Here is a 20,180-nt window from a genome sequence, read left to right as displayed (position 1 = left end):
CTTTCACTGTCTCTCCTCTCCCCGCCCCCGAGTCTGTGTCTGTCTGTCCTCTCTCGCTCCGCATCTCTACCCTCAGCCTACCTCTCCCATCCTCTTTCAGACGCCGGCCGGTACCCAGGGTTGCCCTGGAAACCGCCTGCACGGCCCACTGGTTACCATGAAGACGCCCGGGCCCGCCTACCGCCCACGAGCGCAAAAAAAAAAAAAAAAAAAAACAGTCATCGCGCCGCGCACGCGCGCGGAGGTCTGACTGGCCTCCTCCCGGACAGGAGCCGGCCGAGCCTCTCTCCAAGGCGAAAGTGGGAGAGGCTCGCTTGCGGTCCTGAGGGCGGTGGAAGGGGTGGCCGGGTCTCCACAGGGGGTTGCCATGGAGACAGGGGCTGACGGCGTCCTAGCGAGGGCCGTGATTGGTGCAGAGCCCTGCTAATCCCCGGAAGCCCCGTAGAGAATTCAGGGAGACTTGGTGGCGGCATGCGCGGTTGGGAAGGCGGTGCGGCCGCCCGTTGCCCCCTGAGAAGCTTGCTCGCGTCGGCGGGCGCCTGGACGCCTGGATTTGAGGCTGGGAGCGCGGGAAGACGCGGCCCGGAGTGTGACCCGATCGTTGCGAACAACGCTGCCCCGGGGCACAGCGGGAGGAGGGTGGAAACTGAGGCGAGGGTGGGGGACGGGCAAGGCGGCGCTCCGGCTGGTGCGTGGAGCATTCTGGGAGACATAGTCCGGCCGGGGAGGGAAGGTCGGCGAGTACGCATGCTCAGGAGCGCGGAGCGGCCCGCTGAGCGCGGAGGTGAGGGCGGGGGCCCCTCAACCGGGAAGGTTCGGGCGGGGACGGGGGCGGCGGCCCAGCGGGATCGGGAACGTAGGACAGGGGCCTGGGTGCCCCCCGTGGCCGGGCCCAGCGCTGTCGCGCGCGGCTCGTCAATCACTGCGCGTTGCCACGGCGACAGAATCTGGAGTCCCCGCCCCAGTTGCCATGGCGGCACCCGGACCTCCCGGCTCCCTAAAGTAGAAGGTGCCCGCCCAGGCTTCTGGTAAATGTAGTTCAGGGAGCTCCGCAGGGCCGGCCAGATTACGGAGGCCCAGCTGTTTCCTGGGGTTTCAGGTTGACTTGGAACCTTGAGGAGCGAAGGTTAGACCCACGGGATCAGGCGGCCCTCGAAATCGAATCCACTTCCTTAATAGACTCAGACCTCTCTACAAAGGTTGCACTGTACCTCCAGTTGCATAAGGAGCAGCGCGAGCGTGGTGGGGGTGGGGGAAACGGAGGTTCACAGTGGCACAGCGACATGCCGAGGTTACGTGGCAAATAGGCTGGGCAGAATCTCCGACTTTCCTTGCAGGCTCCGAGTCCAGTGGTCTCGGCTCCTTTGTAGCTCCCCTCTGAAAACTCCCCTGTTACCTTCTAGTCCCACCTAAATGTGGGGCATTGCGTGTTGTGATAAGTCGGGCTCAAGAGAACGGGGCTGAATGGGGGGAGAATGGTGTCTGGGTGCTGGGCCATACAGGTGACCTTGCACAGGTGTGGGTTGGGGCAGGTGCAGTCAGGCTGCGCTGTGAAACCGTGCTGGGAGGGGAGTGGTCTGAGAGACAAGGCGGGAGAGTGGACGCTGCAGTGATAGACTGGCGTTGGTGGGGGGAGGGGTGGTAGTGGTGTAGATGCCCAGGCAGTGGATGTTGTAGGTGGCATTCACCTGGTAGAGAGAGGGATGCAGAGCAGGGGTTAAGTGGTGAAGCGTGGGCTTTGGGGGAGAGACGAGGTGCCTTCTGGGCCTGAGAAGCAGCCCAGGAACAGGGGGCTGCCAGAGACTCCGCACAGGCCCAGCTAGAGAGGCTCACCGACAGCTCACTAGCCCCACAGGTCCTTGGTACGGGACTGCCTCTGTGCCTGTTTCCTCATCCTCCTTCCACTTGGCAGGTCTCGGGGATTCAACAGCACAGCATCCAGTAGGCTCTCAATAAGCATTCGTCACCACTGTCCTCATCGCAGCAGCCTCATCCCATTCCTCCCCGAGGGGGAGACACTGGCCTCAGAGCTCCAGCCTGGTCTTTCCAATGAGGCCCACAGCTCTGGGCTCCCCGGGCCACACACCCCCAGAAGATGAGGGGCCCATCACGGTGAAGCTGGAGGAGTCTGAGGAGGAGGGTGAAGCCGCCCCATGGGATCCTGGCCCAGAGGCTGCACGACAACGTTTCCGGCACTTCCACTATGAGGAGGCAGTGGGTCCCCGCGAGGCGCTGGCCCGGCTCCGTGAACTCTGCCGCCAATGGCTGAGGCCTGAGGTGCACTCCAAGGAGCAGATGCTGGAGCTGCTGGTGCTGGAGCAGTTCCTGGGCGCGCTGCCCCCCGAGATCCAGGCCCGCGTGCGGGGACAGCAGCCAGGCAGCCCTGAGGAGGCCGCTGCCCTGGTCGAGGGCCTGCGCCGGGAGCCAGGAGGGCCCCGGAGATGGGTGAGTCAGTGGCCCTGGGGTCGGGGCTGGAACAGTATGCATCTCTGCCTCTTCCTGGGAGGTGCCATGCTCAGCCAGACACTGGTGCATTGTGGTTTGGAAGTGGTCACCTGCAGCAGACCCTGTGTGAGGGCAGACGGGGGTCCAGGGCCAGCCTCAATGGCCCATCCTTCCATCACCTAGAGGCATGGACAAGGGATGCAGGGTGGGGAGAGAGGGTGGGTGTCAGCAGCAGGAGAGCAACTGCAGGTGGTCCCTTTGCTCCTTGCTCAGTCCCTGGTGGACATGGATCCTTAGAGGACCTAGTCACTCAGGACCCCTGGGGTCCCAAGATAGGGTGGATGCCCATGAACTCCCTACCTGAGCTCCTGATGGTGGGGGGCACCTCCCCAGGTCACAGTCCAGGTGCAAGGCCAGGAGGTGCTATCAGAGAAGATGGAGCCTTCCGACTTCCAGCCCCTCCCTCAAATCACACCTCGGACTCCAGAACCTGGACTTGAGATGCCCCGTGGGGCCACACAGGAGTCATCACTGGGCCTATGGGTGAAAGAGGAGCCTGGGGCTACAGAGGATCCAGGTGAGGGTAGGCAACGTGCCCATGCATTGGCGGTCCCCACCTCCCGCCCAGCCAGTGGCCGTCATTATCCCTCGCATGCCAAGCCTGACTGCCGCCACTGTGGTTCCTTCCATGTTCTCAGCTGGCATGGAGCTGGCTATTGGGGTTTCCTGGTGTGGGAGGCATGTGGGGTTCACTCCCTGAGGAGATCCATTGGGGGACATTAGCCGATTGCTCGAGAGCAGACAGAAGGCTGGAGTATGTGTGGGCACAGATGAGGGAGGACCCCAAAGTGCTGGAGAGCATTCCCTTCTCTCATACGCCTCCCAGGCAAGTGCCAGACATGCCCACCCACACTCTCTGCCATTCCTGTGTGGACACTTAGAGCCCTCCTGACATGCCCAGCCCCAAGTCTACACCCAGGTCTCACCCCACCTGGACCCCAGCACCTGGCACACCACTGAAGAGGGCAGCAGGGTGGGGAGCCCCTGGAGCTGCCTGACCCCACCCTTCCTCTCCAGAGCTTCTGGACTCTGGGCCTCTAACCAACCCCCAGGAGGCCACTTCCACTGTCCTACCTGAGGAGGCCCAGGTGAGCCCCTGCTCTGGGAGCCTCAGTGGGTGGGGGGTGGGTAGGTCCCTCCCTGGGCCTAGCCAGACACAGGCGAGCAGTGACCACTGTGTTTTCAGGGCTGTGGCGTGGCGCTGGACCAGGCCTCTCCCCATAGTGAGACTGGGCCTGAGGGGTCCTCATGGACGGAGCACCCGGAGGCCCTGTGGCAGGAGGAAGCTGGGAGCATCTTCTCCCCGGGTGAGTAACATGGGGCCCTCCACACGGGCAGCACCACCCCTGACCATCCCACTCCTGGCCCTGCTCAGGTGGGCCCCTTACTCCGGCATTCCCCGAGCTCCTCCATCGCCTGCAGCGTTCAACCTGCTTTAGCATCTCCTGCCCGCGAGAGCCAAGCCCCCCACTAACCTCATGGCCCCTCCAGCTGCTGCTCCCCGCCACCAGTAAAACCTCCTGAGGGCAGGACTTGTGCTCCCCACGTCCGCTCCCAGCCCCGGCACCCTGGATGGCCGCCGGGTTCTGGGCTTGCATCCCACTGATTGGGGGGCGGGGCAGAGAGGGACAGCAGGTTAGTAGACAGGGTGGGCAGACAGGGGGGACCTTGACACAGGGTGGGGCCTGGGCAAGACAGAGCGGTACCCTGCTCTCAGGCCAGATGCCCTGTGCTGTCCACCTCAGCCACACAGCCTACAACGGTCTGCCGTCGGCCAGGCTCCCTGTTCCCTGGACCCCTTTTCTATGTTGGTTTACTCCCTTGTTATTTATTTTTTTGGCTGTGTTGGGTCTTCGTTCCGGCGCGCGGGCTTTCTCTAGTTGCGGCGAGCGGGGGCTGCTCTTCGTTGCTGTGGGCGGGCTTCTCATTGCAGAGGCTTCTCTTGTTGCAGAGCACGGGCTCTCGGCACACGGGCTTCAGTAGTTGTGGCACGCGGGCTCAGTAGTTGTGGTTCGCGGGCTCTGGAGCGCAGGCTCAGTAGTTGTGGCGCATGGGCATCGTTGCTCCGCAGCATGTTCGTCTTCCCGGACCAGGGATCAAACCCGTGTCCCCTGAATTGGCAGGCGGATTCTTAACCACTGCGCCACCAGGGAAGTCCCACCCCCTGGTTCTGGTGAACCTTCCTGTGAACTCTGGTGTGGGAAGTAAAGTTCCGAGCTGTGGTCCATATCTGAAACACATTTGTATTTCACTGAATTTTGGCTGAAGAATTCTTTGTATTAACTCTGTCTCAAAACATTTTTTTTTAATTGCTGTGAAACTGGGTCAAAACGTTTTTTATCACCACTGTTGGTGAGCCCTTTCAATTTGAAATTCACATTTCTCAATTGTGGGAAACTGGCTTGCATTGTTTCTTTGATTTCCTTCCCCTCCATTGTTCTGTTCTCTTGTTTCTGGAATGCCTGTTACTTGGTTATTGGACTCTAGGACAGATCCTCCAATGTTCTCTTCACTGCGATTTCCCCATCCCTTTCTTTCTGCTCTATTTTCTGGAAAATTTCTTCAGTTATAGCCTCCAGACCCTCCTTTGAGATTTGCATATCTGCTAGCAGCGTTTTAATTTCCAGGAGTGTCTTCTTTCCCTGAACATTCATTTTTTTTAACCACTTTCTGTTATTCTTACAGTTGTAGCATCTTTCCTTATTTCTCTGAGGATAACAATAACTTGTTTTTTAAGCTTTCTTCTCCCAGTGTGGTCTCTGGTCCCTCTGGCAGCTCTGAGCAGACGGGTGAGAGTCTTATCGGCCAGGACAACAAATCAGGGCTGGGAGGGGAGGGTGAGGGGTTCACTCCCCAAGGAGACTCACTTCTTGGGAAACGTGAGTGGGTGGGTGGAGCATGAGTGGATGCCACTGGAGCAGTCGTAGGGCAGTCTGGGTGGGCTGCTTGAAGGCACCCCTGCTGTGAGGATCTTCAGTTCTCTCCTCTGAGTGTTCTAAGAAGGCACTCCTAGCCTCTTGCCAGCATCCCGGGAGAGAGGCTAGCGTCGCAGCGCCCAGTGTGACTTCCCTTAACTCCCTTGACTCCCTCAGGGTCCTCTCCCGCCCTCAACCCAGCCCTTTGCCAGGAAGCGAGAGGAGGTCGAGAGGTCACAGCTACAGCACTGCCCACCGCTTCCTCAGAATTCTGTGCAGACAGACCCAGGGCTGTTCCCGGCAGTAGCCCTGCCCAGCTTCAGCTTCAGCTTCTGAAACAGCTTCCCCAGCCCTCCTGCTGCCCCTGCCCCTTCCCCTGCGCGGCCAGCGGTACCTGGTACCTCCAGCTCCTGAACTTTTCAACGTCTGGGGTAAAACGGGCTGGTTTCTTTCAGTCTTCCCCACTGCCGACTTACTACTCGCCTTCCCCAGTCTGCCGCACAGTGACCGTTTGCCCATTTCGCTTTCCAGAGTAGAAAATATCAGGGATCTGTTTGTTTCCTCTCTTCTTCTCTTCATCCCTGTGGGTTTTATGCCTTGAAAAAACAAAACAAAACCTTTATGGTGGTTTTTAATGTTGTTTCACAATGAAGCAAATTTAAATAGACACCGTTATTACCCAGAAGTCCCCATTTGCTGTTTTTTATCAATAAGGATCCAAACTCATTCTTTTTTCATAACGTCCTTGTTTTGTGGATACTGATCCATCCTTTGAGAATTTGCAAGTACCTTATGTTATTTCCGGCCTTGTTAGTTAGCTTGGTTTCCTTGGGTGTGAATGCTCCCACTGGGTGCACTGTTGACAGCCTGCCCTGCACAGCTCTGGGGGCTTCTTATTTGTCCCTGCCCTAAGCATCATCCTGGTTGAGGGGCTGCCACAGGGTCCATCATAACTCAACTGGAAGGCTCATCTGGGCCCCTAGCCATTCAATGGAGAGACCCCTGCAGCCTCACTGAAAGCAAAAGGTCCACGGATGGGCTGGGCTCACCCAGGCTATGTCCTCAACCCCCAACGCCATGACAGAGCCTGGCTCTCCTCCTCAGTCTCCACAGCCCTGGCACTCTAGAGCACCGTGCACCAGGCTCTGGAGTCCTGAACCTCACCGTCCTTTCTTGCTTTGGAGCTGCCCCGCGTATTTTGAAAGCTCTTTTCTTATGTTCTGTCAGTTGTGCATGTTGAAGCTGAGAGGGTAGCATCTGATACATGCCCCTTCTGCTGTTTCAGTCTTCAGCTGGCTGGCCAGGCTTGGCTCATGCTGTGTAGCTGACACTCCAGCCTGGACCTGCTTCTCTCAGCCCACAGCCCCACAGTCTCTCTGCTCTCTCCAGCCACACGGGCAGTTCCACCCCAGGCTCCTCGGCGGGTTCTTTCTCTGCGGTCCCATTCTTTCCTCAGGCTGCATTCTTCCCCAGACAACCACAGCTCACCTCAGCCACCTTGGTCTCCCCATAAGGTCTCCTGGCTGCTCCCGTTGCCCTCAACCGAACATCTTCTGTGCAGCCAGTGCTTTTATCAGGAGAACAGTTTGAATTGCTAGGACATTCACGTGTTAGAAAATTCAGAAAGCACAAAGGAGTATACAGTGGAATACTCCTGCCTGTTTCACATGGTCCTGCACCCCAACAGCCAACATCACTGTTTTTTTGTGTGTACTTCCAGAAAGACTCTCTGCATAGAAGAACAAACACAAATTCAGGTGCGTACTCATTTTCCGTTTTTAAAACACACGTGGATGCTTAATCTTCACACTGTTCCACGTCTGACATTTTTCGTGCATCTTCCCACTTGAACATACAGCAGCGAGCGCCCTCCTCTTTGGACGGCTGCATACAGCCCACTGGGGCTCACCGTGGACACACCTGTTTACCCATCCAGGCCCCTACTGACATTCCTCTGGGTTACTTTTCAGTGAGAACTGAGAAACCTCCTACAGCGATCATTTCACACAGGGGGAGCACAACTGGTGGAGAAGCACCTAGACGTGCAGCTGTTGGATCAGAGGGTGGGAAACTGGACGTTTTGATGTGCTTTGCCACGCTGGCTTCTGTTTATGCTGGCAAGCGGTGCACACGAATGCTTGGGTTCCTGGAGTTAGGGTGCGGAAACGGTAACGAGCACGGCCCTAATACGCGCTTTGCTTACTAGGAGGGGACTGAGCACATTTTACGGAATTTAAGCATCAGTGACATTTCCTTTCCTTTTCCTGCCCTTTCCCCACGTTTGTCAGCTTGTCCGTCTTTCTTGTTGATTGACTGGTGCACCTTACTTTGGTTAATTAGTCCCTTGCCTCTGGAGAGTTCTCAGTTTGTCATTCATCTTTTGACTCGGAGGGTTTTTGCTGTGCACAGATGATCTCCTCTGACACAGTATAATTTTTCTGAGTTGCCTTTGGCTTCTGATAGGTCTTCTGTCGCCTGCTGAAGCCCTTGCTAGTCTCCCGGTCTCCTTGCTTTAACTTCCTTCTTCTCCGTTACCTGTGCTCACATCGCCTCCCTTCCCCAGCATCTACTGATGGAGCGCTCACAGCGTGGCTGGAAGCTGCTCCTGTTATCCGCAAACACCCACCCCTGTCTGATCACATGCAGGCCCAGGACTCCATAGGCCATGTACACACCACAGCACCCGTGTTCACCTTTCCCGGCAGACTGGGCCCGACTCCTGTGCCCCACAGCCTGCGTGTGGCCTCTGTCCCTCGGGAGTCCTGTGGGCATCTCAAGGAAGGCACGGCAGACAAAAGTCCTGGTTGCCTGCATTCCCTGCCCCTATCCCCTGCCCTATTCCCTTCCTGTTGGCTCCACTTCCAGCCTCCCTCAGACCCGCCCACAGCTCTGCATTTGTGGAAACCATCATCACCCACCCGGACAGTGCAAGGGCCACCTGCCCCACCTTTGCCCTACAGCCCTTCCTGAAAGGCGGTTTTTACAAACTTAAGTCACACCTGGAAAGCTTGTCCCCAGCTTTTCAGTCTTCCACCTCCTGCAAAGGTCTGTCCCATTGTCACCTCCTTAGGGAAGCCTACACAGATACTGCCCCTGCCCCTGCCCACGTCACTTCTGTCTGCCTCCTTGGTCAGTTTCAGGTCGCTCTAGTTCGCACCGTTTCTGCAGGGCTGGAGTGGCTCTGGGCACAAGTGGGTTCTCTGTCATGAATGAGTGGATCCCCTTCTGCAATGCAGGGTTTACACTCCAGATGGACAGCATCTCTGCTGGCCCAGACACTGTGAGCCCCAACGTCCACCTCCCCTGGGACCTCGGCGTGGCCAGCCTCACGGGCCGACTCGAGTCACCCTCCCTCGAAGGTGGCTTCTCACATGCGCTGGTGCTCTCCAGCGACCCGGGAGGTGAGCAGGACCCCACGTACGATCCCCGCCAGGGCGTGGGCCCCGGGCTGGCCGCCGCTCGCTGGCGTGCCCCCAGGGGCCGGAGCCGGGGTCGAGGTCGCCCCAGCACAGGCGCCGGAGCCGTGCGAGGTGGCCGCTGCGACGTGTGCGGGAAGGTGTTCAGCCAACGCAGCAACCTGCTGAGGCACCAGAAGATACACACGGGAGAGCGGCCGTTCGTGTGCAGCGAATGCGGCCGCAGCTTCAGCCGCAGCTCGCACCTGCTGCGCCATCAGCTCACGCACACCGAGGAGCGGCCGTTCGTGTGCGGCGACTGCGGCCAAGGCTTCGTACGCAGCGCGCGACTGGAGGAGCACCGGCGCGTGCACACGGGCGAGCAGCCCTTCCGCTGCGCCGAGTGCGGCCAGAGCTTCCGGCAGCGCTCCAACCTGCTGCAGCACCAGCGTATCCACGGCGACCCCCCGGGCCCCGGCGCGGCACCCCCCGCGCCTCCTGGCGCGCCGGAGCCCCCAGGCCCCTTCCCGTGCAGCGAGTGCCGCGAGAGCTTCGCACGGCGCGCCGTGCTGCTGGAGCACCAGGCGGTGCACACAGGCGACAAGTCTTTCGGCTGCGTGGAGTGCGGCGAGCGCTTCGGCCGCCGTTCGGTGTTGCTGCAGCACCGGCGCGTGCACAGCGGCGAGCGGCCGTTCGCCTGCGCTGAGTGCGGCCAGAGCTTCCGGCAGCGCTCCAACCTCACGCAGCACCGGCGCATCCACACGGGCGAGCGGCCCTTCGCCTGCGCGGAGTGCGGCAAGGCCTTCCGCCAGCGGCCCACGCTCACGCAGCACCTGCGCGTGCACACGGGGGAAAAGCCCTTCGCCTGCCCTGAGTGCGGCCAGCGCTTCAGCCAGCGTCTGAAGCTCACTCGCCATCAGCGGACGCACACCGGCGAGAAGCCCTACCACTGCAGCGAGTGTGGCCTGGGCTTCACGCAAGTCTCGCGGCTCACCGAGCACCAGCGCATCCACACAGGCGAGCGGCCCTTCGCCTGCCCGGAGTGCGGCCAGAGCTTCCGGCAGCACGCCAACCTCACGCAGCACCGGCGCATCCACACGGGCGAGCGGCCGTACGCATGCCCCGAGTGCGGCAAAGCCTTCCGCCAGCGGCCCACGCTCACGCAGCATCTGCGCACCCACCGGCGCGAGAAGCCCTTTGCCTGCCAGGACTGTGGCCGCTGCTTCCACCAGAGCACCAAGCTCATCCAGCATCAGCGCGTCCACAGTGCAGAGTAGCCAGTGCGCGCTGCACCCCCTCTCCGCCCTCACCTCGTTCCTCCGTGCGGGGGGGGGGGGGGCGGGGGGAGGGGGGGGGGGGGGGGGGGCGGGGGGCGCTGCAGAACACCTACCTCGCGGGGATGCTGTGAGGCCTGTGATCACGTGGGTACAAGCCAGCCCTCTTAGGGCCCGGTGCCCAGTAGGTGCTCAATAAACAGTACACGGAACCTGCGTCTGGGTCTGCACCAATTCAGTTCCTCCCCACTTGCCTGGGTCCCTCTCTGCCCACCCCACGGGTCCACCACTTTCTTTGCAACCGCATGATTCCTGTAAGCGCCAGAGCCCCCTGCAGACGTGGCCCCTAGCAGAGCCTGGCCGCATCTGTGCGGTGCCCTCCTTGCACCACGGCTCCTGTACCATTTGCCCATGCGCCCTTCGACGCACACATCTGCCGGCCAAGCCAACTGCCAGATGAGGACGTGGACTGGCAGCCAGTATCATCAGGTGCTGAAGCATCAGACTGGTGTCCAGCATGCCAGAGCCGGCCTGAGGATATGTGTTTATGAAACTTTAAACCTAGGGAGCCATTTCCTAGGTGTAAAAGCTTCAAGGCTTTACCTGGGAATCCATATTCTTTCGAGGCTTTCCTCTGTTCCCCGCAGACTCCAGCCAGTCGGAGGCCCGCAGGTGGCTGCAAGCCCCGGGCCAGTTCCCCAGCCCTCTGGTGATCGTTCCCATCATGCGCCGTTCTCCTCCCTCCCTGGCCCCACGCACAGCCCCTAAGGGCTCCCGCACAGTGGGAGGTATCTATCGTGTGTTCGTTCAGTAACTAGTTACAGGAAGCTCAGCTGGCAGCAGCTTTCGCGAAGATGGACAGATACTGCCAGTTCCAGTTCAGTGTCCTGCAGACTTGAGGGCCGGTGTCTCTGGAACCCTCCAACCTCTTCCTGTGCCACTGCTTCTTTTGCCCTATCTTCCCCTTCCATCCTATTGTTCAGGCCTTGACACAGTCCCCCATTCCACCCATGGGTGCTGTAAGTGCCAGAGACAACGGAGAAAGGCAGTTCCAAAGAGGGCATCTTCATGCAGCAGGGTCTGGCTTGGGACTTAAACCCCACTCTAGGAGGGTGCCAGCCTGCCCTTGGCCTAGAGGGTTCCAGAACAGCCCTTCTAGGCCTGTATGTCCAAGCTTCTTCCAGAAGTGCAGCTGGACTTGCCCCTGCCACTTTGAGTGACCCTGATCCCCTCAAGACTTGGGCCCTGGTATCAGGGAAAGACAAGCCAGCCCGAGCCAGAGGCTTCCTACAGACATGCTAGAGAAGGCATGCTCCCTGCCTCAGCCCCACTTCCTCCCCTCCCCTATTCCTCTCTTTTCCCCACCTCCCCGCTAGTCTAGCCCTAGCCAAGACCAGAGCCACTCTGGCATCGCCTACGTCTGGCAAAGTCAGCAGCCCCCCTATGCAGGGGCACTCCTCTGTGGCACAGTCAGGGGTGGGGCGTCCCCGGACCCTCTGACAGCACTCACGGTTCTCTCTGATCACAAAGGGGATTCTAGGAAACCTGGTCTAGAATCTGTAGAATCAGAGGGGAGAGGAAGGCAGGGAGGGGCTGGGAGAATCAGATCAGGGAAGGCACATGAATGAACACTGAGGTAGCCAGTGGTCTCAGGTTGGAGGAATGTTGCCGGAACTTTATAAATCCTGTAACATGGCTTATTAGTAGTAGTAGTAGTTTACAATTTGTATGACTTTTATAATCTGAAACAAAGAAAACAAGAAAGCTCTCATCTTTGATCATCCTCGTGTTAATCATGAAGGGAAATCTGTGCAGACACAACTACATAAAAACATGAAACTCCACACAGGAAAAATTACAGCAAACATGAAAAGCATGGAGACATCCGGCCAGGGCCCCACACCCGAAGCCTTGAGAAGTCCATGGACCCACCTGCCAAAACAGCCCTCTGAGAGGAAGTCAACATGAACAGCTACGTGAGGGCCACCCATGAAAGGTCATTTCTGCAGCTGGCCAGGCACACCTCTGCAATCCAGTCATGTGGCTGCGGGTCGAGAACCCAAGTGCTACCAGACTATCATCAAGGGCTGAGGGCTTGGACAGAATGACCACTTTGCCCCACTTGGCCAGAGCCATATGAGGGACCCAGGAGAGGAATACCTAAGTACCGGTCATCTAAGAAAGCTACAACAGTGCCCAGCCAGCCTGTCCCTGGACTGTCTGTACCTGAGCCCATATTGTTCACTCCCAAGCCCAGCCTCCCCATGCCACGTCCATCCAATTATTCTCACCGGAAGCCCAGCCTCCCGAATCTATCCACTTCTTTCCACCCCCCAGCACTGTTCTGATCCCAGCCGTCCATCTCCAGCCTGGAGGCCCACGGCACTCAGCCTCTCTTCCCTGTCTACTCCTGCTCCCTTGTTCCCCAAACAGACCCTTTCCTCCCAGTGTCGGCTCCCAGAGGCTACGCTAACAACCCTACGTGCACTTCCACCCTCACAACTCACCCGCCACGTTCTGCCCAGTCCCTCCAAGGCACTGGCCCCAGCCTCCCTCAGGACCTCTGCATGCGCTAAGCCCTAGGTTGCATCCTAAGAGGCTGCAGGCCCAAGAGCCACAGGCACCTTTGCCACCAAAACCACCTGTGCCTCTCTGCCACTTGAGTGGCCACGAAGGTGACAAGGAATATACAGCTTAGCTGCACCACTTCCAACCCAGCCCCCTGGGTTGAGGGGATGAGGAGGATGAGGCCATCCCCTCCTCCCTGGTCCAGAAACCATGGCCCCCTTTGCCTAGCATTCTGTTGCACGGTCAAGTCTTCCCCCACTGGACGGTGGGGAAGCCACAAGATCAGAGATCACGGGAGTCGAGCTTTGGCTAGTCCTCTCCAGGGAACCAATTCCCCATCCCCAGATGGGACCTTAGCGGAAGGGCCTCAGCAACTGGCCTGGGGATAGGCACATGAACCAGGCTGGCCAATAGAAACCACCCCTGAGACTTTGGCTGGAAACCACAGTATGGTCATCAACCCTCAGGTCCTGTACAAAAATAGATAATCAGCAAGAGCAGAGCGGATGAGAAGAACGGAGAGGGAGAGGGAAATTGAGTCTGGAAGAGCCCTCTGGGTCCCCGGAACAGCCATGTCTGAAGCCTGAGAACCCTGGGATGGTTGCAATCTTGTCAGCCCCAAACCTGAGCCGTTTGCAGCTTCTGATCTCCCATCCTCACCCCGGCGCCTCTCCAGCACTCAGCTCTCAAGGGAGTCAACGAAGCTGGGAGTGTGAGGCTAGGACAACTACAGGGCTGAAGAGGGGCGTGTGGGATGGTGGAAAGAGAATGGAATGGGTCAAAAGGGGGAGCGGCTGCACAGACACCACTGGGCTCAGTCCACGGAGCCCAAAGACGCCGAGGGTACCCGGGCAGGGCCTCTGAAGAGGCTGGGGCCGGGATGGACGCCAAATCAAGACCCGAAGGGGTAGAGCCGACTCCCTGGGGTGAGGATGGGGCCGGGGTCGTTCGCCCAGAGGAGCCCATGGACTGAGCCTGCCCCCACCCCCACCCCAGCGCGGGCCCAACGGGGCCGCCGGGACTACTTCTGCCTTGGTGGTCCGTACGATGGCGGCACGTCGCCTCAGCGACTGGATGGGACGCGGGCAGGCTGAGAGACAGAGGCCCCGCCGCCCCACGGGCCCAGCCCCCCGCCCCAACCAGCCCTCGCGGCACCGCTCACCGCCTGACGGTTCCCTTGGTGACAGCCTGAAATCGCAGAACCGCTCCGCGCCGCTTCCTCCCGCCCCCCCGAGGCACGCTGAGCCGCGATTGGAGGGGAGGTTGGCCCCGCCCACATCTCACGCGCAGCCGACGGAAGGTCGTAGGGCGCCTCCGCTGGAACTGTAGAGCCGCGCAGAGCGCGGCCCTCCCCAGGTTCCGCTTCCGAAGTGTGTCAGCCTGTGTAAACCTCCACAGTGCTTACTACTCTCTGACACAATACACGTTTTATTTGTTAGTTTACCTCAACCAGACTCTGCGAGAGGGTTCTTTGGGTTTGCGATGGGACACCGAAAGTGCTGGACCACGCACCCTCTAGGCAACGCCCCTGACTTGCTCAGGCTCTGACCTGACCCAGCCTCAGTCTGTGACCCCCGGGGCCAAGTACTTCGTTTGGCCCGCCTACGCCGCCGTCTGCACAGGTGCAAGTAGGACTGGCTGGACCGCAATCGAAGCTGCCCGCATCTGCCCCACTTAAAGATGGCGGCAACACCGCCCCCCCGCCCCTCCCCGGACCCGCGGGCGTCCCCGGAAGTGACCCGCCCGGCCCGGCCTGCGCGAACGGAAATACCCGAGCCTAGCCGAAGGAGCCCGATCCCCAAGTCCCATCGCGGAGCAACGCGGGGCGGTGGCGTCGGCGGCTGCGCAGGCGCACAGCGCAGGCCGGGCAGAAAGAGCCGAAGCGGGCAGGCGGCGGAAATACCCGAAGCGGTGGGGCGCCCGAGGCCGTTGCGGACCTCCGCGCCGAAGCCGTTGCTGCCGCGGAAGCCGACCCTCCTCCAGTACACGGCCGTCGCCACCGCAGCCCCCGCCTCCCTCTTCCGACCCGAGCCGCAACCCCCTCGGGAAGGGAGCGAGTGAACTGGCCAGTGGCGCGGCCTGAGGACCCCGCGTCCGTAGCCGCAGCTGGGCCTGAGGACGCCGGGGCGGGCGAGGGGGAGGAGGGAGTGGCGGGTGGGGGCGGGGCCGAGCGGACACGAGAACAGCCGAGTGGGCCCGAGTGCTGCCGAGCGAGCCCGAGGCGCCGGGCCAGGCCGGAGCCGACTACGGGAGCCGACGCGGGCCGCGCGGTGGGCGCGGAGCGGCGCGGCAGGCCGGGCGGGCGGCGGCAGCAGCCGAAGAGGCCGCGGCGGCGGGTCCGAGTGGCGGAGGCGGCAAGGGCGGCGGCGGCGGGGGGCCGGGTGGCCGGGGTCCCGGGCCCCGCAGGGGCGGCAGCGGCGGCGGCGGCAGGATGATCAAGCTGTTCTCGCTGAAGCAGCAGAAGAAGGAGGAGGAGTCGGCGGGCGGCACCAAGGGCAGCAGCAAGAAGGCGTCGGCGGCGCAGCTGCGGATCCAGAAGGGTAAGGAGTTGGGATGGGGGTGGAGGTCGGAGGTCAGTGCCTGGCCTGGGGTAATGCGGTCGCCAGGGGTCAGAGGTGTCAGAAATGGGGGGGCCGCGGATGTGGGGATCGGAGATCAGGGCCTGGGGATTGAGGGATCAGGGGTGGAGTAATAGTCACTGAAGTGGTCAGAGATGCGGGGCCGAGGATGGGGCACTGAAGGTATTTGGAAAGCCAGATGTCTGATATTAGGGACTGAGAATCTGAGGGTGGCAGTGTAGTGGGGGGACCGGGAACTCGAGAGTCTGGGGGGGTCAGACGGGAACCTGGGTGAAAGGCAGAGGAGATATGGATAGTGGGGGCCGAGGATTGAGGATCCGAGTGGGAGATTTAGTGTCTTATGCTGGGGTCAGTGGGAGTCAGAGTCAGGCGTGGTGAGTACGTCTGGGGCCTGGGTGTCGTGGGTCTGGGGGAGGGGCGTCACATGGCAATTTGGGGTTTAGGGTGACAGGAGGAGGAGGGAGGGACAGTGGGTGCCAGAGATTAGAGATAGGAGTAGAGTTGGGTTTAGGCCATGGTGCTGGAGATGCTGGAAATCTTATAGTCAGAACAGTGTAAGGTAGGAGGGCTGGGAACTAACAGATCTGGGGGTCAGATGGGAACCTGGGTTTGGGATGATAGGCAGAAAGAGGACTATATGGATCGTGGGGACCAGGGATTGGTCAGGGGATGATTTAGGGTGTGGAGGGGGAATAAGGTCTTTGAGTTTGGGCAGATAATTGGGGACTCCTCTAGAAGGTGGGGGTTATGGCCAGGGATCCTGGGTGTGGGGTAGTCAGAGGCTCTTGGAGGGCACATGGGAGTGGGGGCATTTAGGAGCTGGGTTGCGGGGGGACCCAGCTGTTGGGTGCTGGGACTTAGGGCTGTGGATTCAGAAGAGTTGGAACTTACCCAGGGCCAGGAGCTCAAGCACAGTCACAACTGAACATGTGTGTTTGTGGTGTTCTGTAGATCCAGAAGAGCCTGCCTGGAGACTGGGGAGCAGACAGAGCAGGGAGAGGGTTGGGGATGTGTCCCACTGCCCAGGACAGAGCTGGGGTCCTGGAGGAGGCTATGGAGGCTCTGCTGGCACCTGCACCTGCTCTGAACACCCTCCTCTCTCTCCCTCTTCCTTTCTCTCTGTTTCCCTTTTCTGCTGTGAAAACCTAGACATAAACGAGCTGAATCTGCCCAAGACGTGCGACATCAGCTTCTCAGATCCAGACGACCTCCTCAACTTCAAGCTGGTTATCTGTCCTGATGAGGTGAGGGCACACTCAGCTGGACTCCCAGGCACGGCGGGTGGCCCCACCTCAAGTAGGGATATCTGGTTCACCTGCCAGGCCTTGCTGGATGGGATCCCAACTCCTCTTTTCTTCCTTCACAGGGCTTCTACAAGAGCGGGAAGTTTGTGTTCAGTTTTAAGGTGAGTCTCGGTGGGCCAGGGTGGCTCCCTGGGCTGAGGAAGCAACAGCTGAGGCCCCAGCCAGGCACTGCTGGGGCACCTATCCACCTCCCCTCTCTTTTCCTGGAGCCAGGTGGGCCAGGGTTACCCGCATGACCCCCCCAAGGTGAAGTGTGAAACGATGGTTTATCACCCCAACATTGACCTCGAGGGCAACGTCTGCCTCAACATTCTCAGGTGAGGGCACTAGCCCTCCATAGCTCTCCCCAGCCCTGCCTGCCAGGCACCCTTCATGGCCTTGCACTACACCAGTCTCTGTCTGTTCCTTACCCCTTGTGGTGTGTGTTCCTCTGTCTCTTCATCTCCACGTTTTGTTCCTCGTGGCTTGACCTTGGCTTTCTCCGTGGTCTGTCCTTCTCTGCACCCTCCCGCTAGCTTCTCCCATCCGCACTGTCCCGTGCCCTGGGCCTGACCTGTCCGGTCCAGCAGGGCCTCTGGCGGCTGCCCACTCACCAGCCCCTGATCATGATGTTCTCTGCCCACAGAGAGGACTGGAAGCCAGTCCTTACGATAAACTCCATAATTTATGGCCTGCAGTATCTCTTCTTGGTGAGTAGGGGCGGGGGCGCTGGGGCTGGGGGAGGTTGGCCTTCTGCCCCTTGGGCTTGTTGACCTCCACCCATACCGGCCACAGGAGCCCAACCCTGAAGACCCACTGAACAAGGAAGCCGCCGAGGTCCTGCAGAACAACCGGAGGCTGTTTGAGCAGAACGTGCAGCGCTCCATGCGGGGTGGCTATATCGGCTCCACCTACTTCGAGCGCTGCCTGAAATAGGGTCAGCGCATACCCACCCCTGCCAGGGCCACCAGCCCCGGCGTCCCCTGCAAATATTTATTGGGGGCCACCGGGACTTTTCTCCATTGTACATTCTTGACTCCTTTGTTGTAGATTAATTACCCATATAAGTGTGGGTTCATTTCTGGGCTCTCTGTTCTGTTCCATTGATCTATGTGTCTGTTTTTGTGCCAGTACAAAACTGTTTTGATTACTGTAGACTTGTAGTATACTTTGAAGTTAAAAAACTTGATATTGTTAATCACCATTCTCATAGTTGTAACTAGAATAGAGGTTGAAGGGAGATAGTGGCACCGTTGATGTGGGCAGATGGATTAGTATTCTATTTAACTAAACCTGGAGTGAAATGCTGAGAGTGTGGACTTAAACAATGGCAGTGGAGATTGAGGGAAAAGATGATTTTGAGACAAATGAAGGAGGTAGAATTTGTAGGATGGCGACTAACTGGATGTGGAAGAGCAAGTAAAGGGAGAGTGTTTAGATGTCGATGAGGTTTATGGCTGGGGGCCCCCGGGGGGGGGGGGGGGGCATGGGGCAGCCGGTGGGGGAATCCCATGCCCTGACCTGCCACCCCTCCCTGCCACCCGCTCCTAGTTTTTTTTTTTTTTAAACCACCATGTGATTGAGGTCGGCGCTGCCTCCCCCGACCCGCTCAGCGATGGGAAATGAATTGGCTTGTCTAGCCCCACGCTGGGTGCTGTCCAGCCCCCCTAATCTGGGCTCTGGGGTGGGAGGCCAAGGGCGGCTGGGCACCCGGCACCCCACCCCTGCACCACTGGAGGTCCTTCCAGGCTATTAAAGGGGAATGTTACTGCATGGCCTCTGCCTCTTCCTTTTGTGGGGTGGGAGGGGCAGGTGATGTCCACCAGGGCTCCTGCAGCAAGCGTGGTGCGAGTTGTGTGCTCACAGGTGGCATTAGGGGGGACCCCCCCGCCCCCGCGTCAGCAGGCTGCGCAGTGCCTGGGGCAGCCCTGGGAGTCGTGAGGGGACCAAGCCCCAGGCCTCGGGCAGGGTGGGATGAATCCCACTCCGGAACAAAGGAGGGGCAGGATCCAGTAACCACAGGCTTCCTGGCCAGTAAGCCAACATACAAGAAAGCCCGCACCATCTCCTGTTCTGCGCCCTTCTGCCATGGGAGGGCCTGACGAGGAGAATGCTGCCTGGTGCCACCGGGTGCCTGAGGTGCGGAAACATCAGCGAGAGTTCTGGGTCCCTGAGATGAGCTGGGCCCTACAGTGGGTGACGTGGTGGGGTGCAGGGCCTCCGGGTGGCTGCGCGCAAGGGCGCCAACCCCGCGGGGACCAGGACTCCGGCCGTGCCTCGGCTCCCTTAGGCGGGACTTGAACCTGTGGAACACCGAGTCCGCGGCAGGGCCACGGAAGCTGGTGCGCATGCGCCTGGGGCCGGCCTGGTCCCTGGCGCGTGCGCACGCGCGCTCTTGTCCCCGCCCAGCATTCCGGGAGCCGGCGGGGCGTGTGACGTCAGGTGGTTTAATCCGGAAACGGCGGTGACTGCCGCCGCGACAGAACCGAGGGTCTGTGGTTGGTGGGCGCTCCGGGGCTCCCAGCGAGAGGAGCGTGACCCGGAAACGGAAGCGAGTCCCTGTCGCAACTCCGGTGAGTGGCCCCTACAGGGGCGCGGGCCCTGGGTGGACTCGTGGGCGGCGGCGTACGAGGGCCTCGCCCCTGCCTGGGACCCGGCCTTATCATCAGAGGACCCCATGCTGTCTTGCCTTCAGTGGTCAACACCCCGCATGGCCCCCCAGGCTTTCCTGCGTGAACAAGGCACCCCAACACTTAGCATCCCTCCCTCTGTACAGGAGTCCGCAACGCCCCCCAACCTTATTCTCCGCGCCCAGATTCCCTCAGCATTTAGGACCCCCGCCCCAAACCGAATTCCATGCATACGCTGTCAGCTTCAGGGCCGCCCCCATCCACCCTGTTTCTAGCACTCGCAGCCTCCACCCCCTCCTGTCAGGGACCCTCTCAAGTGCCCTGTCCTTGGCGCTCAGGGTTCCAAGTGCCCCCTATCCCCGTCCGCCCACACACGGCCATCTCCAGTCTCAGTCCACCGGACACGCTAGGGCCTCATCGCAGGGTCTGCAGGACGAGGTGGAAGCCTTGAACCTCTGTGGGGGCACTGTGATGGAGGAAGGGTTGGGGTGGGCACGTTGTCCCCACTCACGTCCCTGGGGCTACCCAGGTTCCAGACTCCACTCTTTTGGCCTTCCATTCACGCCTTTTCTCCCTGCTCAGCCCTTTCCACTTTGGGAGCCCCCATCTGTCCCTGCCCATACACAGTGTGACCCCAGCTCTGCCTCATGCCCTCGTTTTGGGCCTCACACCACTCCGCAGTAAGGCTTCACACTTGCCCCAGTCCTACCGGTGGGCTCCTGCGGCCATGGACCTGCTGTTTGGGCGCCGGAAGACGCCGGAGGAGCTGCTGCGGCAGAACCAGCGCGCCCTGAACCGCGCCATGCGAGAGCTGGACCGTGAGCGACAGAAGCTAGAGACCCAGGAGAAGAAAATCATTGCAGACATCAAGAAAATGGCCAAGCAGGGCCAGATGGTAAGCTCGATTGGGCACAGCCTGGGACACAGGCCAGTGCTGTTGCTTGATCAGACACTGGGGCTGCAGCAAACTGGACATGCTGAGCACCAACAGGGAGGCGCTTCTAGGGAAATGAAGGGTTGAGTGGGTCTTT

At 60.1% G+C, this 20,180-nt stretch overlaps 3 protein-coding genes across 4 annotated transcripts in view; all 3 read left to right on the top strand.

The window, feature by feature from the left end:
• The first annotated feature begins 2,049 nt into the window (after positions 1–2,049).
• MZF1 (myeloid zinc finger 1) lies at positions 2,050–10,092 on the top strand. Of its 2 annotated transcripts, XM_007457490.1 has the most exons (6): positions 2,050–2,445; positions 2,839–3,022; positions 3,523–3,593; positions 3,692–3,812; positions 8,657–9,292; positions 9,335–10,092. In XM_007457490.1, exons 1-6 carry the CDS (start codon positions 2,050–2,052, stop codon positions 10,090–10,092), a joined length of 2,166 nt encoding a protein of 721 aa, XP_007457552.1. The 2 variants fall into 2 exon arrangements, with proteins under 2 accessions (XP_007457552.1, XP_007457551.1); XM_007457489.1 differs by having other exon boundaries at positions 8,657–10,092.
• A 4,996-nt stretch (positions 10,093–15,088) lies between these two features.
• Positions 15,089–17,455, top strand: UBE2M (ubiquitin conjugating enzyme E2 M). Its single transcript, XM_007457488.1, has 6 exons — positions 15,089–15,197; positions 16,386–16,480; positions 16,603–16,641; positions 16,754–16,857; positions 17,166–17,229; positions 17,315–17,455. Exons 1-6 carry the CDS (start codon positions 15,089–15,091, stop codon positions 17,453–17,455), a joined length of 552 nt encoding a protein of 183 aa, XP_007457550.1.
• Positions 17,456–18,968: 1,513 nt separating this feature from the next.
• CHMP2A (charged multivesicular body protein 2A) overlaps positions 18,969–20,180 on the top strand; it is a 2,884-nt gene continuing 1,672 nt past the window's right edge. The window contains exons 1-2 of the mRNA XM_007457487.1: positions 18,969–19,092; positions 19,831–20,044. Coding sequence (XP_007457549.1) covers positions 19,877–20,044 — 168 coding nt within the window. The 5' untranslated portion in view covers positions 18,969–19,092; positions 19,831–19,876. The remainder of the gene's footprint in view (positions 19,093–19,830; positions 20,045–20,180) is intronic.

Source organism: Lipotes vexillifer, unplaced genomic scaffold (assembly GCF_000442215.2).
Source record: "Lipotes vexillifer unplaced genomic scaffold, Lipotes_vexillifer_v1.1 scaffold995, whole genome shotgun sequence".
In the NCBI taxonomy this organism is placed as follows: domain Eukaryota; kingdom Metazoa; phylum Chordata; class Mammalia; order Artiodactyla; family Lipotidae; genus Lipotes; species Lipotes vexillifer.
This window is presented reverse-complemented; position numbering and strand designations above follow the sequence as displayed.

Coding starts and splice junctions, on each gene's coding strand:
- MZF1 (XM_007457489.1), top strand. CDS start 2,050: ATGAGGCCCACAGCTCTGGGCTCCCCGGGCCACACACCCCCAGAAGAT. Junction 2,446..2,838: donor CAGGAGGGCCCCGGAGATGG/GTGAGTCAGTGG, acceptor GCACCTCCCCAG/GTCACAGTCCAGGTGCAAGG. Junction 3,023..3,522: donor TGGGGCTACAGAGGATCCAG/GTGAGGGTAGGC, acceptor CTTCCTCTCCAG/AGCTTCTGGACTCTGGGCCT.
- UBE2M (XM_007457488.1), top strand. CDS start 15,089: ATGATCAAGCTGTTCTCGCTGAAGCAGCAGAAGAAGGAGGAGGAGTCG. Junction 16,642..16,753: donor AGTTTGTGTTCAGTTTTAAG/GTGAGTCTCGGT, acceptor TCCTGGAGCCAG/GTGGGCCAGGGTTACCCGCA. Junction 16,858..17,165: donor GTCTGCCTCAACATTCTCAG/GTGAGGGCACTA, acceptor CTCTGCCCACAG/AGAGGACTGGAAGCCAGTCC.